This window comes from Agelaius phoeniceus, chromosome 1, assembly GCF_051311805.1.
Source record: "Agelaius phoeniceus isolate bAgePho1 chromosome 1, bAgePho1.hap1, whole genome shotgun sequence".
NCBI classification, from domain to species: Eukaryota; Metazoa; Chordata; class Aves; order Passeriformes; family Icteridae; genus Agelaius; species Agelaius phoeniceus.
The window spans coordinates 128,820,025-128,840,724 of record NC_135265.1 but is presented as its reverse complement, the minus strand read 5'-3'; the positions used below and the strand labels follow the sequence as shown (position 1 = coordinate 128,840,724).

At 35.1% G+C, this 20,700-nt stretch overlaps 1 protein-coding gene across 3 annotated transcripts in view; it reads left to right on the top strand.

The window, feature by feature from the left end:
• Nucleotides 1–20,700, top strand: part of ZFPM2 (zinc finger protein, FOG family member 2) — a 309,611-nt gene that overhangs the window by 66,504 nt on the left and 222,407 nt on the right. For all 3 annotated transcript variants that reach the window (XM_077187052.1, XM_077187041.1, XM_077187047.1), the window contains one exon: nt 6,480–6,581. In XM_077187052.1, the coding sequence (XP_077043167.1) occupies nt 6,480–6,581 (102 nt within the window). The remainder of the gene's footprint in view (nt 1–6,479; nt 6,582–20,700) is intronic.

Sequence of the window (20,700 nt, the reverse complement as noted above, 5' to 3'; positions counted from 1 at the left end):
GAACATATCAAACATGTAGAGAAGAGGAAGGCCAGACTCAGTCTAGATGAATGTGCTGCACAGCAGTGTCTTATCCCAGGAGAAAAGTGCTGTAGCTGAAATGGTTAGAAATAATTGACACTGCTTTTTAACACGATCACTGTGCTGAAATGTAATGTGTCAAGATGTCATTTTATTAAACAAAGTGGTGATTTTAATAGGAACCAAAATAGTTTCATACCACTACTTTGGAGAGCTAATGGCTAGCACATATGTGGGCACTTGCCAACACTTGAATATGCACAGACTGATCCTAAAAATTAGGGAAAGATACAATGCATTGTTTCTGAGACTTGCTGGACAAATAATTCTAAGAGTGCTTAGGGCAAATGGAAACATACAGTTATTTCAAATGAGGTTTATCCCAGGAGAAATTATGATTGTTAATCAGCATGACAGAAAACAATAATTGCTTGCAAAGAAGCAAAGTATTGAGGTGATTAATATAATCTGAAATAAAATGCAGTAGATTAACTTGTTCAAGTGCTGTTTTCTTTCAGGTACGTTACCAAATCAATCATCTGAGGGCCAGAGTTTGCTCGTACTTTCTGTATTTGTCGAGTAGGGTGTCTCAGTTGATTTTTATGGGCGTCACTGAAATGATTTCTGATATATATCAGATTAATTGATAACTGTCTGGTAGTGATAGCACCAGATCTCTTCCTCTGTCTCTCTGTCTCTCTGTCCTTGCAAGGCTTGTAGAGTAAACCCATTTGCATGGCACTGTACCCACTGCAGTTGTTTATCTTGTCCTTGTATTGTTTGGCAAATATGAAAAAGTGTGGAAACATCCCTCCTATATATTTTAGTATCTTTATTCTCACAGTTCTATTACCATTCCAAAAGCTTATTTTTTTGCATTATTTTATACCCAGAATGATTTATATCTGCAGAAACCTGTATTGCTACTAAATTACAGTTAAATATACACATAGAATACTTTAAAAAGAGATAATCCACAAGAAGGTTAGTTAAGGCCTATTAGATGTCATTGGTATTCTTAAGAATAGTATGTGCTGCTAAAAAGTATGCTACATTGAATGAATTAAGTATTTGTATTTTAAGTTGTATATGGTTTATTTCAAAGTTAGTGAGTATGGCTTTTGAAGAGAGGTTCCTGGCAACAATCCTCAGCTTACAGTGTGTTTCTTAGGATTCAAGAGCAGGATTATCAGTGTGTGTAAGCTCTGTTACTGGTTGCAGGCATTGAGATAAAGCAAATAACAAAGGGCAGTTTTTGATTGCTGATCTATAGTTTCTGAAGCTCTGGCATCTAGTTCGTATGTGTAGTCTCAGAATCCTTGTTTGGTTGGATCTAGAATTACTGCTGCTGTGGACTGTGGCAGAAAGGAGCAGGCACCCTCCCCCTTCACAGCCAGTCACACTGGTCTGTCACCATCCATGAGGTTATGTCCTTGCCAAATGAAGGTCTACAGTGAGCGACTCCCCAGGTCTTTGCACTGCATCTCTTTTCTCTTTTGGCAATACAGAGTGCTACAGGCTTTGCAGCAATTTATTCCTGTACTGATTTATTATAATGGAGAAGTGATGTTTCACTCTGAACAGCTGCATGAGGATGTTAACAATTTGAGTTTACATTTATGCTGCCAGGAAGAGGGAAAACAAACTGAATTTCAAACTTTTATTGTTCTCTCACTCTAATAGAAGCTGCTGTGTGCTTTTTGTGACTGGTACAGTCCTTCACACAAAGCTATTTTGTCTGATGATAAAACCATGAGTGTATGAAGCTTGCACGTTTTTCATCTCTTTTATGACCTTATCTTTTGTGAGCGGCTCCTGTGAAGGTATCCTAACTATAGGAAGCACCTGGTAAACATACGTGATATCTATGCCCTGATAAGCAGTTGTGAACAAGAAAGTAGATCTGTCAGTTCTGAACTGCTCATTGTTAAAAATACTTTGTTGATTTAGCTGATTGCAAAATACATTATAGAGTGCCTAACAGCTGCTATAACCTTCCTAGTCAAGAAAGTTCAATAGTTACATTGTACGAGACTTTCTGTAAGAGCCTAGTACTGATAGGAACAACATGGATTAAAACAGCAGGATTGAGAAGAACTGCTAACCCATGTGCTTCTATAAAATACCACAACTACTTGTGGTACAAGCTGATTAAGTACAAATTGGGAAGTCTTTAATTTGTTAAAAAGATTAAAGTGAAATTACTTGTTAATATTCAAGTCTCTCTTTTCCTACTTGTCAGCGTTGTCAGAGAAGTTGGAGTTCTCTCTCTCGTGCTTCTGGTAATATGTCTCTTTTACAGTCTTCAGATTTCCTGACCAACTTTACCACCTTGAATTACAGTGAATTATCTATTGGATAAACATTAGGCTATTTAAACCACATTAAAAAAACTTGAACTGTTTTTGAATGCTGTCAAGATGAAGGTCAAGATGAAAATTCTATCCACATTACATATTGAAGTTATTTGAATAAGACTTTTTTTTTTCCTCTTAGTTAAGCAGTATTTTGTGTATTCAGCATTTCAGCATAAGTCAGAGATTTGTTTCCCCCAACTTTAGCTGACTAAAGATAGGTTCCTAGTCTAAGCTGTGTGTTTAAGAGGATGATTAATTTCAGCTCTCTCAGACACCAAGAGGGGTCTTATATCTCAGGCATCCTAGAATAGGATAAATCACTCAGGATGTTTCTTTCTTTCCTGCCTATGGGAGTGTCTACATAAGTAGTCTGGACTAGCTTAACTTTCAGGCATCTAAGGTTAGAGGTGATGAGTTCTGCCAAAAGTGTAACTTAAATATCAAGTATAGAGAAGTAGTGGAAGTTCCAGTAGATTTACTTGACTCATGACTGAACATAGTTTATGGTATTATATGTGCTTACTCATAGAAGTATTATTTCATGCAATGGTCATTTAAAGGACAAAATTCACTTACCAGGCTTGGGTGCTAAGAAGCAACTGCTTTAATGTGCTTAAACAGAAGCAGGTTTTGGTTCATTTTAGAGTACTTACACCACTCTTTGATGTTGATGGGAAAAAGTTATTTATCTTTTAACTTAACTACAAAGTATAATTGGGCGACAAAGCAAAGAAAAAGTGTGAGAAAACCCAAAATAATGGGATTAGAAAGGAATCAACAAGTTAGTAGCAAATGGGTAACATATATAGGCAAAAAGGATTTGATTGGACTTGGAAGAAATAAATAATTCATTTCCTGGATCCACTTAAATGTCTACACGTGTAAATTGAAGAAAAATGTAATCAGTTGGAAAATAAATATAAAAATAGTCTTGTTGAGAGACTGAAAAGTAGTCAGTGACTGAACAGAAAGAGTAAACAATGGAAAGAAAATAAATTCTGAAAGGAAATAAACTCCTTTGTGCTAAACAAATGTTAGCTGCTAAAATAGCTTTAAGTATGGGGAAAGAAAAAAGCTTTGTTATCAGTTCTTCTGCTAAGCCTCCTTTTGGGTTTTTAAAGTTGCAGTGTCTCCAGCACCAAATGGATTGTCTTGGTTGCACATTTCAATCTGACATTGATGCTCAGCTGAGCCTGGGATAGGCTTCACTCCCTGGTGGATTCGGAAATTGACAGTAATGTATGATTTCTTGGTTTCACTAGCAGACTGGAGTAGCTTATGAGAACAGGAGAAATCAGTGTGGTGATATTTCAGGTGTGTAATGCATGCATTTGGCAGTTGGGAATAATAGAAAATATCAATGAAAATAGTTGAGAATACTTCTAGATGCAGAGCAAAGTTTTTCTTAATGTAAATTCTACACATTTAATCTGCTCTATTTGCACAAGACATGCATCAATTCATTAAAACCTGACTGTGGAAACCATGTAACACTGTACTTCATGAAACACTGAAAAATCAAGTTAATGGAAATTTATGTAGTCTACTAACATACATTTTCAGATTTTTCCTCATCTCCCAGATACTTAATCACTGTGTACTATAGGTTTTGTACCTTAGCTGTTGCTCTGTCCTTTTGCTTTTCAGCCCAATCTTTCCACTCTTTCCTCTTTTAATGCTAATAGTTTCATTTGTTTATGTTCTGGTTAGTTGCACTGGCTGGAAGAATGCTGAAATTTGGAAGCTAACGCCAGGTTGGCATATATTATAACCTTGAAGAGCATAGTATTTTGGAGGTTCAATTGTCCAATTATTTGTGCTTCTTTTCTGTCTAAAAGAATTACTATTTCTGGATTTTGCTGTTATTGTCCTGATTTTGTACATACAGCTCTATTATCTACAGTAGAAGACAAACATTTGCATTCTCTACAAAGAACATTCTAAGAACTGTCTGTGTTGGTTATACATCTTCAGTTAGAAAACAAGAATTGTCCTTGCTGTGAATTGCTTTCCAACATTTTCAAGAAAACTGGCATCAATCATGTCAGGTCTGAACTTAGGAAAAAATTTTTTGTCTCCACTGAAGACAAAAAAAACTGCTTTAAATTGCTATAGAAAATATAGAAAATAGAGAATATAGAAAAATGAAGGTAAAATTGTCAAATAGGTTTTTCAGTCCACCCAAAGAAAGCAGAGGTCTGATTACTACAAAGTAACTATACAAATGCTAATTCAAAATAGTCTAGTTGCTTAAAAACAAATAATTGCTAAAACTGCTTAGCAGAAACTTGATAGCTTTTTCAGCACATGAGTATATTTAGGACATTCTTCTGAAAGATAATTTCAGATTGAACTGAAGCATGTGAACTTCAAATGCCTGGCTACCATTACACAGTCAATTTAACACAAAAATGATACTCGATATTTGTGTTGTATTCAAGTTTTATTTTACACACTACAAGTGCATAAGAATATTCTGGACTATGTTTTTAGTACCATAAGTTGACTGAACTATAGTTTTGTAATCAAACTCTGGAGTGATTATAGTATTGTGTTTGTGTGAGTAGTAGTTTATCAGGCTCTTAGACTTCATATTTGAAAAACTGTGTTTTATGAATGCAAGGAAGAATGTGTTATTATGAGACTTTACATGTGCACATGAAGTTAATACTTTTTAGTGTTTTTATATAATCATGTACTTGAAAGCTCTGGGTCACAATCTTATCCAGTATAAATATAGCTCCAGCGATAACGTATGGGGATCTGGCATAGTTTGTTGTAATCACATTTCTTTACCTATGTTGCTAATTAAAGCTTTTGTTATCATGAGTGGGGAAAAAATTACAAGTTACTGCTTAATTGCTGTGCTTTTTGCTCCTTCTTGGTCTCCTGTTGTTAAATCAACAAAGGGTTTGATTTTTCAGTTTGTAAAATACACAGTATTTGTTTTTCTACTGCTATCACTTTTTTCTGGGAGATCATTTTTTAGAAAGTGTCCTTCAAGTTTGATAAAAAAATTAAATCATAATCAGTCCTATTTGACTGAAGTAGTTATTTTCATAGATTTTTTTTTTCTTTCAATTCTTCTTAGTGTCTTCCTATGCATGAGTTTCTTGGAGAGGTTAGTGTTAAAAAAAAAAAAACAAACAAACAAATCTACACATGAGTAAATTCCAAACCTGGAAAAGCCTTTAGAGATGTGTTACCATGGCCAGGGTGTTTTGTGTTAATACCCTCATCTTCAATGTAGTTTTCATAGCACTTATTTCAAAGTATTTTGGCATGGAGTTTGCCTAGTGTATTTTTTTTACCTGAAATAACTTCCCTTTCAACAAACAGTTCTTCAAATAAAAATTAAATGGTCATCTCTAAAAGTTTAACCTTATCATAATTTTCTGTGTGTCCTGTATATGACCTGGTTAAGAATAGCAACAGAAAGCAGACAGACATTTTCAGGTACTTCTAGATGGTGAAAATCCAAAAATTCATCAGAAATGTAGCATTTCTTTAAATAAAGCTTGATAGGGAGAAAAGTACTTCAGGAACCTGCTGGTACATTATGATTTTAAGGGCTAATTCCTTAAATGCTGAAATACCATGGATTAGCTTTTCACTAGTTTTGTGAAAAAGCAAAATGTTTAGTGGACAGAAATTTTTGTTCTGTCATTTATTTGTAGCCCATAAGAAACATTCAGGTGTCAATTCAAGAAAATAGAATATCCATAACTGAAAGCAGATGTTCCTTGGGGGTCATGAACTGATTTCTTTCTCTCCTTTGTACCTACAGACTCAGTGACTTTATGTGCTTTGTTTTACAGAATTAGGTGCAAGTTGTGACTCTGTTTTTTAACCATATGGAGTAAACACTGTTTTCCAAGATTTTCTCTCCATGGAGCTGGAAGTACTGGATACTCAGGGCTTCTTTGAGTTAGTGGGAACTCACAAATGTTTACATGTCTAATATTTTTTTTCATGTTCTCTCTGTTTATAGACATGCATATGTTTTCACTTAGGCATATAAGCAGTTTGGCTATTACAGGAGCTTTCCTTTAAAGTCACTATTGGAATATGTCAATACTGTATTTTTTGATGGTTTTTCAGGCAGTGAAGAAGGCATCCAGGAGGCAGCAGAATCTGATGGTGACGCGAGGTCAGAGAAACCAGGGCAGCTTGCTGTGGAGACTGAAGACTGGGATGGGCCAGGTAGGGAGAAACAACTGAAAGCCAAGAGAAATTTTTTGAAGTAGACTTCAATATTTGTTAATTTCATTATTTTAGTAGATTGTTGTGCTTTGCATTCATTTTTAATGGACTGCCTCTTTTATGATCCTTTGGGATATTGACAGGTAAGTACTAAGATGACATTCTTGTGTTAAAAAAACCGGCTTTTGTTACACCATTTTGTAAAATGTTCAACATAAAATGCCTTACGTACTTGTTTAATGTAAAGGAAAATTTTCTTGCTGCTTAGAATTTTAGTATTAAAACTTCTCAGTAAGTTCTTTCTTCTGTGATTAAGGGAAAAGCACTTCTGCTCTGTTTTCTGAGGTCAGAAGGTCTCTTCTCAAGCTTTGTGCCAACATTTAGCAACATGTTTTGCTTAACAAATAGATATGATGTCTACTAACATTTTCAAGGAGCTTTTTTTACCTGTTTGAGCCTTATAGAAATCATTTAGGACATCTGCTCATTGGTTTCAGTGGAAAGAGAAACTCAGAGTGCATTCAATCAAGCGTTAGAACTTCACATTAAAACAGTAATTCAAGGTAACATTTTCTGCTATGTAAGTGAAGATGGTGCAAGCATAACATTGCTAAGATGTAATGGTAATGTGGCAATACTTTCAAGTATCTGTTCAATATAAATATGTAAAACCTCTCTTGTACTGTAAAAGTACCTTAGGCAAAGGGGTAAATTGTATTTCTCAATTAGGCAATTCTGCAGTTGAATGCAGTGTTTTCATGGGCATAGACTTGGGAATAGGCCTTAAAAATCCATTATATTGACCATAATTTAATAAAACTGTTGCAAAATGTGGATCTGAAGCCAAACACGCTCTAGCAATAGCTGTATCTCTTATGGAAATTTTCCCTCAAAAGGATGAGCACATCAGAAGAGAGTTCCAGAATCATTCTATCAATAATTTATAATGCAATAATAATATTTCATTAGAAAAAATCCTATATTTCAATCACATTTTCATCCTTGCTTGATTTTGCAAATTACTGTATGCTCTTCATGAAGAGAAGAACAAAACTAATGGCAATTTTCTGAAACCAGTAGCTGGAAAATACAATGCAAACAAAAATGAAGACATAGTATATCTAATTATTATGATATCATTTAAAATGCTTTTCATGATAATACACAAAGAACTTGATATTCCATATAAAGCAGTAATGGTGTCATATGAAAACAAGTTGTAGTATCATGCTACTGTACATGTAAAATAATGCAAAATATACATGTGGATGTAGCAGAATGGCCTTTTCTAGCTGCATAGCAGATTTAAAGGCTGTCAGTATTTACCATATGGCTTATTTTTAATTTCATTATAAATTAAGTCTATCTGAAATTTTTAATTTTTTGTTGCATGTTTTTGTGTATTTCAGCATATATGAATGTGCATTTTACTGCTTTTTATATTTGCTAGCTTATTCAGAAGTTTCTGAGATCTTTTCTGACACTGTGGAGCAAAAGGAGATCTTTTCATTTTGTTGGGAAAAAATTCAGTTAAACAGTAGGATGAGTGTACTTCTTGTAATATTTATTGATATTTTTGACATGGGATAAGACAGAAATCAAAGCTGAATGTGGAAAAATTTCTTTTGACTTCTGAAAACTGATGACCACTTGATATAGATGTATCAGCATCTATATTTTATTTAAATATTGATTCTTTACAAGGGTATAATACGTATGAAAAAGTAATGGATATATACCACATACCATACTCTACACATGAAATGAAGCTGGTTACTATTGACATGGAAAAAGAAGCAATCAGCAGAAGATCATCTTCAACCATGCAGTACAAAGATAACATCTTCAGGTGTTTTGGAAAAAAAACAAAACAACAAAGCATGAAATATTGTGCTTATTTAGGAATTTATTTTAGTGCAGCACAAACCGAGCCATCAAAATCTTTAATTCAGAAAATTTACCAACTGTCAGTAGAGGCACAACCTCAAAGGGCAGATGATGATGAATTTTTTGTTATCTGAGCTGCCTCTGGTCTCCTCAGCTTCTCTGGTAAGGAAAGTTCCATCTCTGAGAGGTGGGGCCTCTCAGAATCCAACAACTGTGTTCTGCATGATACAAGTTGCTGTCAACTGATAATGTGAACTGTGACAACTCAGGAATTTATATAAATAGTAGATTGGTTTTGTTATTTTGATATTTTATGTCTTTTTTTAGCACTAAGGGAACATAGTGTGACTTTCAGAGCCAGTACTTGTCAGGAACTGAAAAATTAAACTTCTGGCATTAATTAGAGTTTTATTTTGTTTGAAAATTTGCATTATCCACATGCATTCTTAAGTCTTTGTAATTAGAATTTTTTTTAAAAAAACAATCTAAAGTGAAATGTGCTGTAGCTTCAAGGAATTTCTGCTGAAGCAATATTTCAGATCAGACTCCTGTGACCTTCATTGACCATCAAGGAATTTCAGAGACAGTGCCTACTCTGTGTAGCCACTTTGAGGGTTACCTGAATATTTTTCAACTACCATCAGTTTTCACTGTTATTATTTTTAATTTTTAAAAATTCCTGTTCTGTGAAACTGCTGTGAAATAATGGAAACTTTGGTCAATAGACTGACTGTGAACACAGAGTGAAGGGCCTGATCCTTTTTCTGTTATAGCCAACAGCAAAAGTCCAAGGAATAGAAAGCATGAACAGCAAGACTGGGTTTAAATGCATTTTATGTAAAAAGATTTAGTTTTTAAATGTGAAAGCAGAGGTGATTTTATGGTCTTATGTCTGCTGTTTGCCTTGGTACATGGAGTTAGTTCTGTAGCTTTGTATTATTGTTAGGATGTCAGTGCATGTGAGGGCAGTGCTTTTAGACATAACAAACAGAAAGATCTCCTACATGGGTTCTGCAGATCACCCATCATATTAGAGAATATGATCATTCTGGTTTCTACTGAATGCATGTTTCATGCTTCTATAGCAGAATTTCCTTAAAATCTCTTAAAATTTTAAATACTGGGCACCTCAATTAAAATATTGTTAAGCCGAGTATATATTCAATGGCATCTTGAAAGAGAAATTGTTTATAGATTTGTAAATGAATGCTTGTTTACCATTATTCAGTGGTCATGCTTGCAGTGGTGGATACAAGTTCAGTCCACCATACTTGTCATCGCAAGAGACAGCAAATATGAACTCTATCAAAAAGGAGAAAAGATTTGAATTCAGAAGTACCAATTATAGCTTGGAAGAGTTTAGGAACAATTTTTAGACTTTCCAAAAGCTAAAATAAAAATGAAGGCAATGTTGATATTGCCTAGAAGGTAATATCCAGAAAAATCCAAGTGGATGTAACCAGATGCTAGCAGCTATAATCTGAAGCTAAAAGGAAAAAAAAAAAAGAGGAAAGGCAAAACCAAAAACCCTAAAAATATATCAGTAGCTTCATTAATAACAGTAAGATGACATTTTAAAATGTGGTAAGAAAAAAATAATTTGAAAATTGATATTGATCTATTATAAGTCATGACTCAATAGTTAGAGGTGACAGGTAAAAAGGTAAAGTAGTTTTTCTAGTCTGCTTAAAACATTTATGCTAGAAAGCTTATTTGACTGTATGTGATGTCTGTACTTCTGTACTAGTTAATTTAAGCAGTCTGATGGTTTGAATTTAACTTTTTTAGGACCTAGATGACCCAGCTCTAGTGATCAATTTCAGTTCCTTAAAAGTTTTGATATGATTTCTCAAATGTGTTCAAAACAAGTAAAAGTTGGTGTGTGTAGTGACAGACCTGTCCACATGGCAGTGGCTCCACTGGAAATAAGGGGATAAATACTGTAAGATGCTTCTATTAAGAAGGGGTTATTAAGAATTCCAATCTATATAGGTTTATAGAAGAAAATATGTCCTGTAAAACCAACATAATATGTAATGTGAGCTAAAGTATATGTAGCTTTTTGCAGTATGCTTTAAATTTTAAAAAATGCTGAATAATGGGTAGATATTGCTATTGGCAGACCTAAATAACTTGCTATGTTAGCTGCAGAAATATTTTGGTTTCAGAGTAATTAAATATAAAGTTATGAGCTTATGGGAAGGTAAATAAATATTTTCATAGAATTGTTACAGTTGTAAAAGACCTGTAGGAGCATCAGAATGCAGGGTCTCTGAAAAAGTCTTAAGATTCAGTGAACTGGGGTTGAGCCCAAAGAGAGGGTCATGGCTAAAGGGTGTGTTTGGCTTCTCAGATTGCTTTGCTTGTCAGGTCAGCAGTCTTGTTTGATGCTGAAACAGGGCTCTGTGTCCTGTGGTCACACTTAAAGAATGATGTTAAAATTTGTAAAAGGTTTAGAGAAGAGCCACTAGAAAGTTGAAAAGACTGGTATTATGGAAAGGTCTAGGTCCTTTCCCTATTTATTTTATCAAAGATATATTAAAGTTATATTAAAGGGCAATCTGATTGCAAACTACTTTAAATTCAGAGTGAAAATCTGATAACGATGGGCACCTCTTTCTAGCAAAGTATCAGAGGATTAAATGGATGTTGAAGCTCCAAAGTTTCAGACACAAAGAATGGATTTTAGTGCTTAAAAAGTCATTATTGAAACATTTTATGAAAAGTCACTTATCTGTCATTAGAAATATTTGCATTCAGGATGAGATACTTTCCTAAAGAACATGATCAAGTTCTGTGGCAAACACTGGGCTTTAAAAATGAGATAGATTTCACTGGGGCAGAAGTTAGACTGACTGACCACGATAGTTCCTTGTAACTAAAATGCAATTAATAAATGAGAATGCTATCTCTTGCTTTTATAAATATTGTACTATTTGGGTGCATTTATAATGAATAAATACAAGCAGGCTTCATAAAAGCTATTCCAAATTTTTATTTCTTCAGTGACTGTTTACCAAAACTATGTTAAGAATGATAACTTCTTTATGCTTTTCTCTATTCTGTAATTCTCAATTACTCTGTAGTGATGAAACAAACAAGAGAGTTGAAGACAACATATACTGATTCTGTAATGTGCAAGGGAATGTTTTTCCCCGTTGGCAGATGGGACACAATTTTCTAGTACTGACTAAGCCAAAAAGTTTTTCCAAATCCAGTGCCCCATCCTGTGCATTCCATTCTTTTGACTTTCTTCCTGCAATTCCAAAAATGAGTGCTTCAGCCATCAGTGAAGTTGTATCTAGCTTTTAAGGCAGAGAAACATTGTTATCAGCTGAGGGACTAAATATAGGGCATTTCCGATGGTGAAATTAATGCCATTCAGGAAAGTCTTGATTCTGAGGAAGAACTGGGTCTTTTTCTTAATTCCCATGCACTACACAACATTGTCCTTATTCCTTATGTGAGCTCTTACTTTTATAGTCATAAGGGTGCATGGCTTATCAGAATGGGCTGATTTTGTCAATTTGATAGCTTGAAAGTCTGTCTCTGAAGTTCTTTTGAATTGTATCTGAATTCTGCTTAGAATGTGAGAAAATGTGATTTGTCCACATTTCCAAGATGTTAAAAAAAACCCAAATGAAAAAAAAAAACCCTGCCATGCAGTGTAAAAGGCCTAAAAACTCCTATTGGCAGTTCATGGTGATTTTTTTCATGTATTGTTTGCCTTCATCTCCACATAAAGGGAAAGTTTTCCATGTGTAAAATTCTGCCTCCAGTAAATCATTAGGATTTTGGCTATTGACAGTAATAAATCAGAATGAAGTTGCAACTCATGTTACTCATTTCAGCAGCCTCATCATCACTCGTACACATGTATTAGAGAACTGTTGAAAAAAGAACTAAGCATAGTTAAATGTAGCACATTATAGTTTCCTTTAATTACTCTTAAAGGTTGGTGTTTTTCTTAAAATGTATTTTCTTAAAATGAAATTTTAAGAAAATAATTATGAAATTATGAAATTTTAAGAAAAATGGCATGCTGGAAATAAAATAGCACTTCAAAATGATGTTACATTGAGCTAGGCTGCTGTTAATATTCAATAAAAGATAGAAACAGGCTTTCATGTAAATTCTGGTGTATTGCTTTAGTGAGTTGTAGATCAGAAAATTGTAGTGAACATTAAGCATGCCAGATTCACATTTTTACCTGCTATAAAAGGTACTTGGAAAAGCTTTTCTCTATAGATTTCCTGTAACAATTCGTAAGAATCATTGCAAATATGTATTGATTGTTGGGCCTACTCTGCATTATTTAGTAATACTATAAAAAGTTTGAGTTACAAAGCAAAGCTGTATAATATAGAGTGGAATGGTTGGCAGACCACTGCAAGATGGAAACAGACATTAATGGTAGCCTTCCCCCTCCCCCCCCCCTTTTTTACTTCTTTTTCTTTTCTTATTTTCTTTTCTTTTTCTTTCTTTTTTTTTTTTTCTTTTTAAACCAGTCCTAAGAAGGACTTGGAGATTACTGTCCTGATTTTGTTTCCTTTTTGATTGGGGAAATGTGGTAGATTTAAGATCTTGGAAATGCTATTTGATGTAAATTAACAAAAATCCATGAAACATAGTTAACCATAGATATAGTCTGACAGTAAGAAGAATATTGTGAAGAAGCAGAGGAAATCATAGAACGACTGTGTGTTACTCTGACAGTGAATCGGTATTATCTCTGCTATCAGATAATGCAGTTATCATTAATTTTCACATTTGCATTTCAATCTTTGGAAGGAAATGACTCTTGCCGGATGAAGATAAGAGCTCTGTACCACTATAATGAACCATCATTTTATCCCGATGCTTTGTATCCATATGAAAATGAGGCTGGGTGGTGTGGTATGTGAGGAGGCGGTGGGGGGGGTGGGTCACAGAAACATTATAACAAAGTGTCAAAAATCACCACAGACTTTTGGAACCCTTAATGAAACAAGAGGCAGTCTAAATAAATCCTCTGTAGTGAAGTGGATATTGGATTAAAAGCAGAGAGCTGGGCTCCCAGGCTCCAGGGGTTGGGAGGGAACCTTGTTGAAGCAAGGAAGGATTTCTGTGGATCTTGATCTGGTTTCCATCAACAATTTGGAACTAGGAGGAGGCCATTTGGACATAAAATAACAAAAATAAGGGTCTAAGAGTCATTGAGTTTACCTTTGCACTTCAGGTCTTGTTTTAACCCTTAAATTCTGTTAAGGAAGGTGCAAATGCTCATGGATTGTGTCTTGTAGTTTGGATTGTGGTACAGAGCTGTTTTAAGCAGTTACCACACCTGTGCATTAAATGCAGGATTTTAAATAATTATCAGTCTTGTATATAGAATTTATCCAAGTCTTCAAGGACTTTAGTCTTCCCAGTTCTTTTTCATGCATAGCCCTGATTTGTGTTGCTTACCTGAAACTCGATCTGCACACATCTGCATCAGTCCATTTTAGGTCTGATTGACTAATACCAGTGTTACTGAAATACACTTGCACTATGTTCAACTTGTTTAACCTTTATGATGTAGTTTGCACTTAGTTAGTCTGTAACTTACATATAATTTGTACTCACTGCCAAATGTCTTCTAAAAACAGGAACTCTTGAGGTTTGCCCTGCTGCCCCATTTTTTGTAACAAAAACTGAGTTTTTTAGATCATGAAATGATTATAAGAACTGGTATTTTAATATGTGAGGTTTAAAAAGTAATTTTTAGTGTGCAACTTGGCACCATTATAGGAGCATGATGATGTCAATCTTGCTGTCACCAGCTGGGATGGATGAATTATTCTGTTGGCTGTAGCAGCTGCTTCCTCTTGCAGACCTTTCTCTGGGTCTCACCCCCCTCTTCTTACATGATGAGAGTCTGCTTCATAATGAGGAGATGCCAGTCTAAGAAGTGGAAGGAAAAATATCCTGTGTTAATACATTCAGTAGTGACAGAAGTGGAATAGTAAATAAGTGTTAAGATAGTGCCTATCTTGATTTTGATTGAGGCCAGCAGTCACTCTTCCCAAGTAGATCCCAAAGTGCAGAAGCTGTAGCATTGCAAGGAACATTCTCCAGAGGTAGTTTGTATGCTGACACCTGATTAAAGGCTAAGGAAGCCCCCAGCACATAAACATGGCTGTGCTTGGCCTCCATGCCCAGAGCTGTTCTTTGCCACGTATAGTGAAGCTTTTATTTGTGTCTGACATGCTTAGTGCAGAGGTTCCCTGTTCAAGGCATTTGATACTGTTGGTGGACTGCTCCCTGTATGGGCCTGAAGGATGAGAATGTGGGAGTGGCTGGGTGAATTCACATGGAAGTAGCAGCCAAACATTCCTGTCATCTTTCCCATGAGCAGTTTTGACTTTTCTAGGAACAAGGCTGTTGCATGACCTACACTACTTATGTGTAATAGATAGGGAGAAATTTTCCTTATGGCCACACCTGACAAAAGGGAATTCTACCCTTTAGCCAGAAATAGTGGTCAGCAAGGGTTTAAGAGAAAATTGAAGTGTGAGATAATTACTCTAAATTCATAAGAATAGGCAGTAATAAATTTTGAAAACTAAGACATGTTTCTTTTTATGATGTCACTTCCTATGGTGACTTCTGTAGCATCGCTTTCATGATGCAGGGTGCAAATATTGTAGGATTCTCTAAACCTGGAGACATGGATTGTCTCATCTGACTTGCAGCATAAAATATCAAAAACCAGTGACTTCATCACTGAATACTGGAGCTCTTATCAAGCATTCCAACTGTTTTGTCAGTTGGAATGCCATTTCCTTATCACTGTATTATTAACATAATATTCTATATGATACAGATTGTATAATTGATGTTATTAATATATTATTGTTATTGTTTGCATATATATATGAATTTGAATTTAATTTCAAAATCAGTTGCTATAGAAATGAGCCTAGTTTAGAAGTAACATCTTGCATATACATTTCACATGTGAAGAACTTCAATTTTATTTAAACAATTTGCCTTTTAGAATATTTTCAAACTCAGAACTTCATTTCTATCCAAGTCAAAATGCTTCAGAAAAGTGAAACTGCCTAGAACCTTCAAATCTATTAGTTATTTTTTTTTATGGCATTCCATTCATTTACTATTTCTGGTTCGTTATTTGTCCATTTGTGAAATATTTATTTGACATAGCAATGTTTTTGATTTTCAGTGTGTTAGGTGTAAATTGTTCTTTGGACATGATCTTGATCTTCAGGTGTTCGATTTTCTGGATCAGGGTCATGGCTGAGAAGTGGCAGTCCCTAATTTAGTGCCCCTCCCTCTCCAACACTCACTCCTCTCCCCCTCCAGTGGGAGATACAAAAGGCAGAGATTATGGGTTGAGTAAAAACTAGTAGAAACAGCAATAGGAAAAAAAAAAAGAACAGTTCCAGTGACAATCCTAGTAATAGTGTATGTAAGAGAGGATGTTTTACGTGGAAAATGCTCATCAATGTGGCACAACCCTGAGCCAAAGAGCAAAATGACTGGCACACCCTCCATGTGCCACCTTTTCTTCCCAACCATGAGCAACTCCCCTCCCTCTGGAGGTGAGGATCCCTTGCTCTCCCCTCCCGCCAGTGATGATGTGTATGGTCTAGAATAACAACATGGACATGCACACACGGCTCCAGACTGCAAAATTAACCCTGTCCTTGGCCAAAACTAGGACAAGTAGGTAGGCTTGAAAATGATCTGTACTCCTGCACACCCAGCATGAGAACATTTGCCTGATTTGTAAAAGTCCTTGAACTTTGAATGAAAGGTGCTACATATTTGAAATGTATTCTATTTTGATTGGCATTTATGTTTCAAGCACAAAAGACATCTTGTTCTCTGAAAAAAGTTGATAGCTGGGAAAGGCATGTGCAAGGGAAGAATCATGAGATTCACTAGATACTTTGGACATGATACACTACATAGTGGATATTATGTAAAGTACAAATCCCTGTAGGTCACACAGTGAAGGACTCCTGTGAAATTCTGCAGGGAATCAATGAACATCTGCATTACAATACATTGTTTCCTGTCATTCCATACACCAAGGGACCTGCAGAGACTGGCAGAGAGCTTTGCACTTTTCAGCTGTCTTCACTGTAGTTTGGCCATAAAGGCAATGTTACACCCTGGTAGTGGCAGAGGACTGGGAAAGTGTCTGGTTTGGGAAGCAGACTGAGTGAGAATCAAAAGGAACATGTAATCAGTCCACAAGTATTTTGTTCTTTGTTGTGTTTTTCCTGTTAATTCAGCTAAGATTATTGCATTTGGAATATGCATGACAACACTGCCTTGAACAACTGAAGAATGGATATGTTAATATATTGAACCATATGCAGAGCACAGCGTTATTTAATGCACTTAAGGTGTAGTCCAGTAGTTGGATACAAATATCTACTGAGAGATGCTAGTGACTTTATTTCTTAAATAAACGAATTCTGTGTTCAGCAGTTCATTGAAGAAAATATTTTGATTTTCAAATTACAGTATCCTTTTAAACCTTTAAAAGCCACTTTATTTACTCTCTCTTAAGACATCATAAGATAAATGTTGGAATAATATAAATAAAACAACAAAAAAATTATCACAAGGAACCATTGTACCTCCTTTCAAAAGAACTAACTTTTGCTTAGAGTAAAAAATTTAATGTGACATGTGACACTGTAGTTACTCTCAAAATTGCACAGTTCAGGATGGTTCAGAGTGAGAAGAGGAAATTGGGTGTTGTGGTCATGGAACTGGAAGTAAGGGCAAAGTCCTCTCTTAATTCTGACCTTGACTTTCTGTGTTTAGATCAGTGAGATCAGCTTAGCACACATTTGGGTTTAGGTTTAATTGCCACATTTCATTTTTAGGGTGCTTTACCATTGCATTCTCAAAAGGAGGATATGAAATGAACAGCAGATCTCATTTTCACTCCTTGATTTAGGCTTCAGACAAGGATATGTGCAAATGGTCTTTGTAAAGTGCAGTAGTGGTCATCATACAGAAATGCTGCAGTAAACTCCTTTATGCAGTCACTCAGCACTTATTCATCAGCATAGGAAAAATAAGAATGGCTGTCTTAATAGCATCAGACCTCATTTTGATCTAATTACAGAATGTGTGGTTCTTTAAGCATGTTCTAATGGAATCTGAGAAACCCAAGAATCAAACATTCAGAAGTGTGGTTCAGGGTAAAAACTAGTGAGATATTTGGGTAAGCAGAAGTAATAATGATAAAAGCTTGTGTTTGGAAAGCTGTAACTCTGTTTTTTCCTGCAGTCAGTCAGCTGATTACCTTAGACATTCTAAAATAGCTGTGTAGAGGACATTTTGTTCCTACCCCCCTCTCCCCCTGACAAAGATTTTGGAGTGTTCTGAATGTGCTCTTTAATTATCATGGTTGATTCCAAAAAACTAATTTTAATCTATAGCATATGAAATCATATTCAGAGGGAAGATGCTTGCAAATGCCTTTTATGGTAGTGTGAGCAGCCAGTCCAGTGTATACATTGCATCTTTTATCATATGCTCCAATGGAAGTCAATCAAGTTGTCCCATCATAGCTTACTCTTTCCCTTTGCTCCCCTTTGTGTCTCAGGACTTTTAAACAATGTGTTCAAGGTGAAAACCTTGAACAGCCGACTTCATAACATGTTTTTGGGGATTACAGGTAGAAAAACTTCACTGTATTTTACATAGTTTTGTTTTAAGTAAATATTGCATGATTACACGTTGCCTTATTTATTTTAGAAAGCAATATTGTCTGATATATTTCAAAGATTTGGGATAAAGCTGTAAAAATCATATTTTACTGAGAGAATATACTCAGGGTGGGCTTCTTCAGGTCTCTGCTGCTCTGATTTTATGGCAGTATAAATGCCTTGATTTATAAGATGCTTCATCAGCATAAACCTGCAATGATGGACTATTTCGGATAATTTAGAAAGATAATACAATGTATACACTAGAGATATTCCATGTGTATGCATTTTGGGCTGGGTGGTTCAGCCCAGGAGACTGAATTTCAAATTACATCATTGTATGATACCCCTTCATTCAGTTATCTGAACTTTGATATTTAGAGTGTAGTGCCAAAATTACTAATCAGTTCATAAATCTTTGGCTTATATATATAAATAGATACTAGTTCTCATTAAAAAAAAATACTGTCTGGAAAGCACTCATGATATGCATCCAGTCAGAGTTTTCTCAAGTTGACCACAGTCCAATTTTCAGGGCTTGTGTAATACAACATTGTAAATGCTTTGTATAATTTGTTGCTATCTGATAAAGTATGTATAATACTATAATTTGTTTACTTAATACATTTACTGTAGTGATTTCTACTTTATTATTTTTATTGACTTATTCTCTGGAAAAAAAAAACCCTTTCCCCTATTACAGAACTGCTCTGCATTTGATACTAACTATTTTTCAAAGTTTTGTGTTGGATATCAACTTTTCATGAAACTTTTCTTTAGGAGATGCTCTCTAAATAAGTGACTATTTCTAGCAGCCAAAAAAGAAAAAAAAAATACAATGAAACAAGAGATATTTTGGTGTGTTGCGTTCCGATAAGAGCTATCATTTAGTTTAATTCCTATATCCGTAACACTTTAGCCATCAAATTTTGAGCGTCTTCCAAGAAAATGATTTTCTCTCATCCTGTCCTGCTACTCATTATTTTAATAGTTGCAACTTAGTTTTTTTCCCTATATCGTCGCACCACAATGTGTGAGTCATCGAAGAATGGTGTGATAAGGTACTTGACGGGGATGTAGGGCTTAAAATGGTATAAATGTGCCAGAAGACATCTTCAGGGGACCCTGAAGAAATGTCCTTGCATGTTGCTATGGTACTTTAAATATGTTACCTGCAAAGCAATGTCTGCCAGGAGTGTTGGAGTCTGTTCTACATGATGCACTAAGTAAGATTCAGGTTTTATATGCTTTCCTGTAGGAATGCATCTGATTACAGAGAGGTCAATCTCCTTGGATTCTGCCTCTTGTCAATATATCCTGCAATGGCATATGGGTATTGACAACCATGATGTAAGAGATTAGTTGCTCAACTGATTCGTTGGTCTCACATTGTTCAGTGCTCTGTATACTGGGAAGCTCAGTCAAGAAATTAAATACTCCAGTAGTACTAAGAAACTGATCTTTCCTCTTAAAAAGCCTCTTGCCATTTGCTTGAATTTTAATTTTTCTCATAAAAGAGACAAAAAATGGCTTGAATTTTTTAGAAAGTACGTCATAATAGTTTCACCATTTCTCAGCTTCTAGGATCATTGCCCTAAAAAGTGCTGTGTGTTTCCCAAAGCTTGGACATATCATGATACTTATCTATAGAGAAAAAATGATATATTTTTAAAAGAAAAATGCTGACCTAGTTAGTGAGGCTGAAACCATTCATTAATTAGAAGTCATAATTGCAATTACATGGTAAAATTAATTTATCACGAAAATAATCCTATCAGTTTTCCTTTTTGGAAAAATGGAACCAAATGATTTTAGCAGCCCATATTGCTTAAGGCTGATATTACATTGATACTGGTTTGGAGTGAATAAAGCAATCAAATTCTATTTTCAAGATCTGAATTTCTGAGACTGTGTCATAGATAGTTTATGTGTTTTATGGGATTCACTTGAGTTGTAATTTTGTAATTACATATAATGTATAAAGCATATATGCACAGATAAATGCATAAAAGGAACATAGTGTGTTGAAATTTAAAGAGGGAATTGGAGATAACACAGCACATAATATATAGAAAAATTCATGTAATATGGCAAGTATGCTACAGCGTGTGAAACTGAGAATATCTTTTCTACTCTCAGGCTATTTAGACTTCCTTGATATTCAAATGTTAATGTACATTAAATGGAATTTAAGGAGGTCCACCTTGGTGGACCTCAGGCAGCCCTGGCAGGTAGTGATCCTTGGGGATACCACTGTATGTATATATTTGCAAAGATGTTAAAACCATGAAATATAGTCCTTTGATGACATCATAACTGTGAAATACAACATTATTTTGCTCACCAGAAGTCAGAGCTTTGCTATACTATATTAAGCAGTATGTACCTATAAATAAAGAACACCAAATACTGAAGCTGACTGTAACCCAGCATGGCCATCTTCAGCTGAAGTACTCATCACTCTCTGATGCCCCATGGATGTCAGGGGACTATTTGTAGAGTATCTTTCTGTCAAA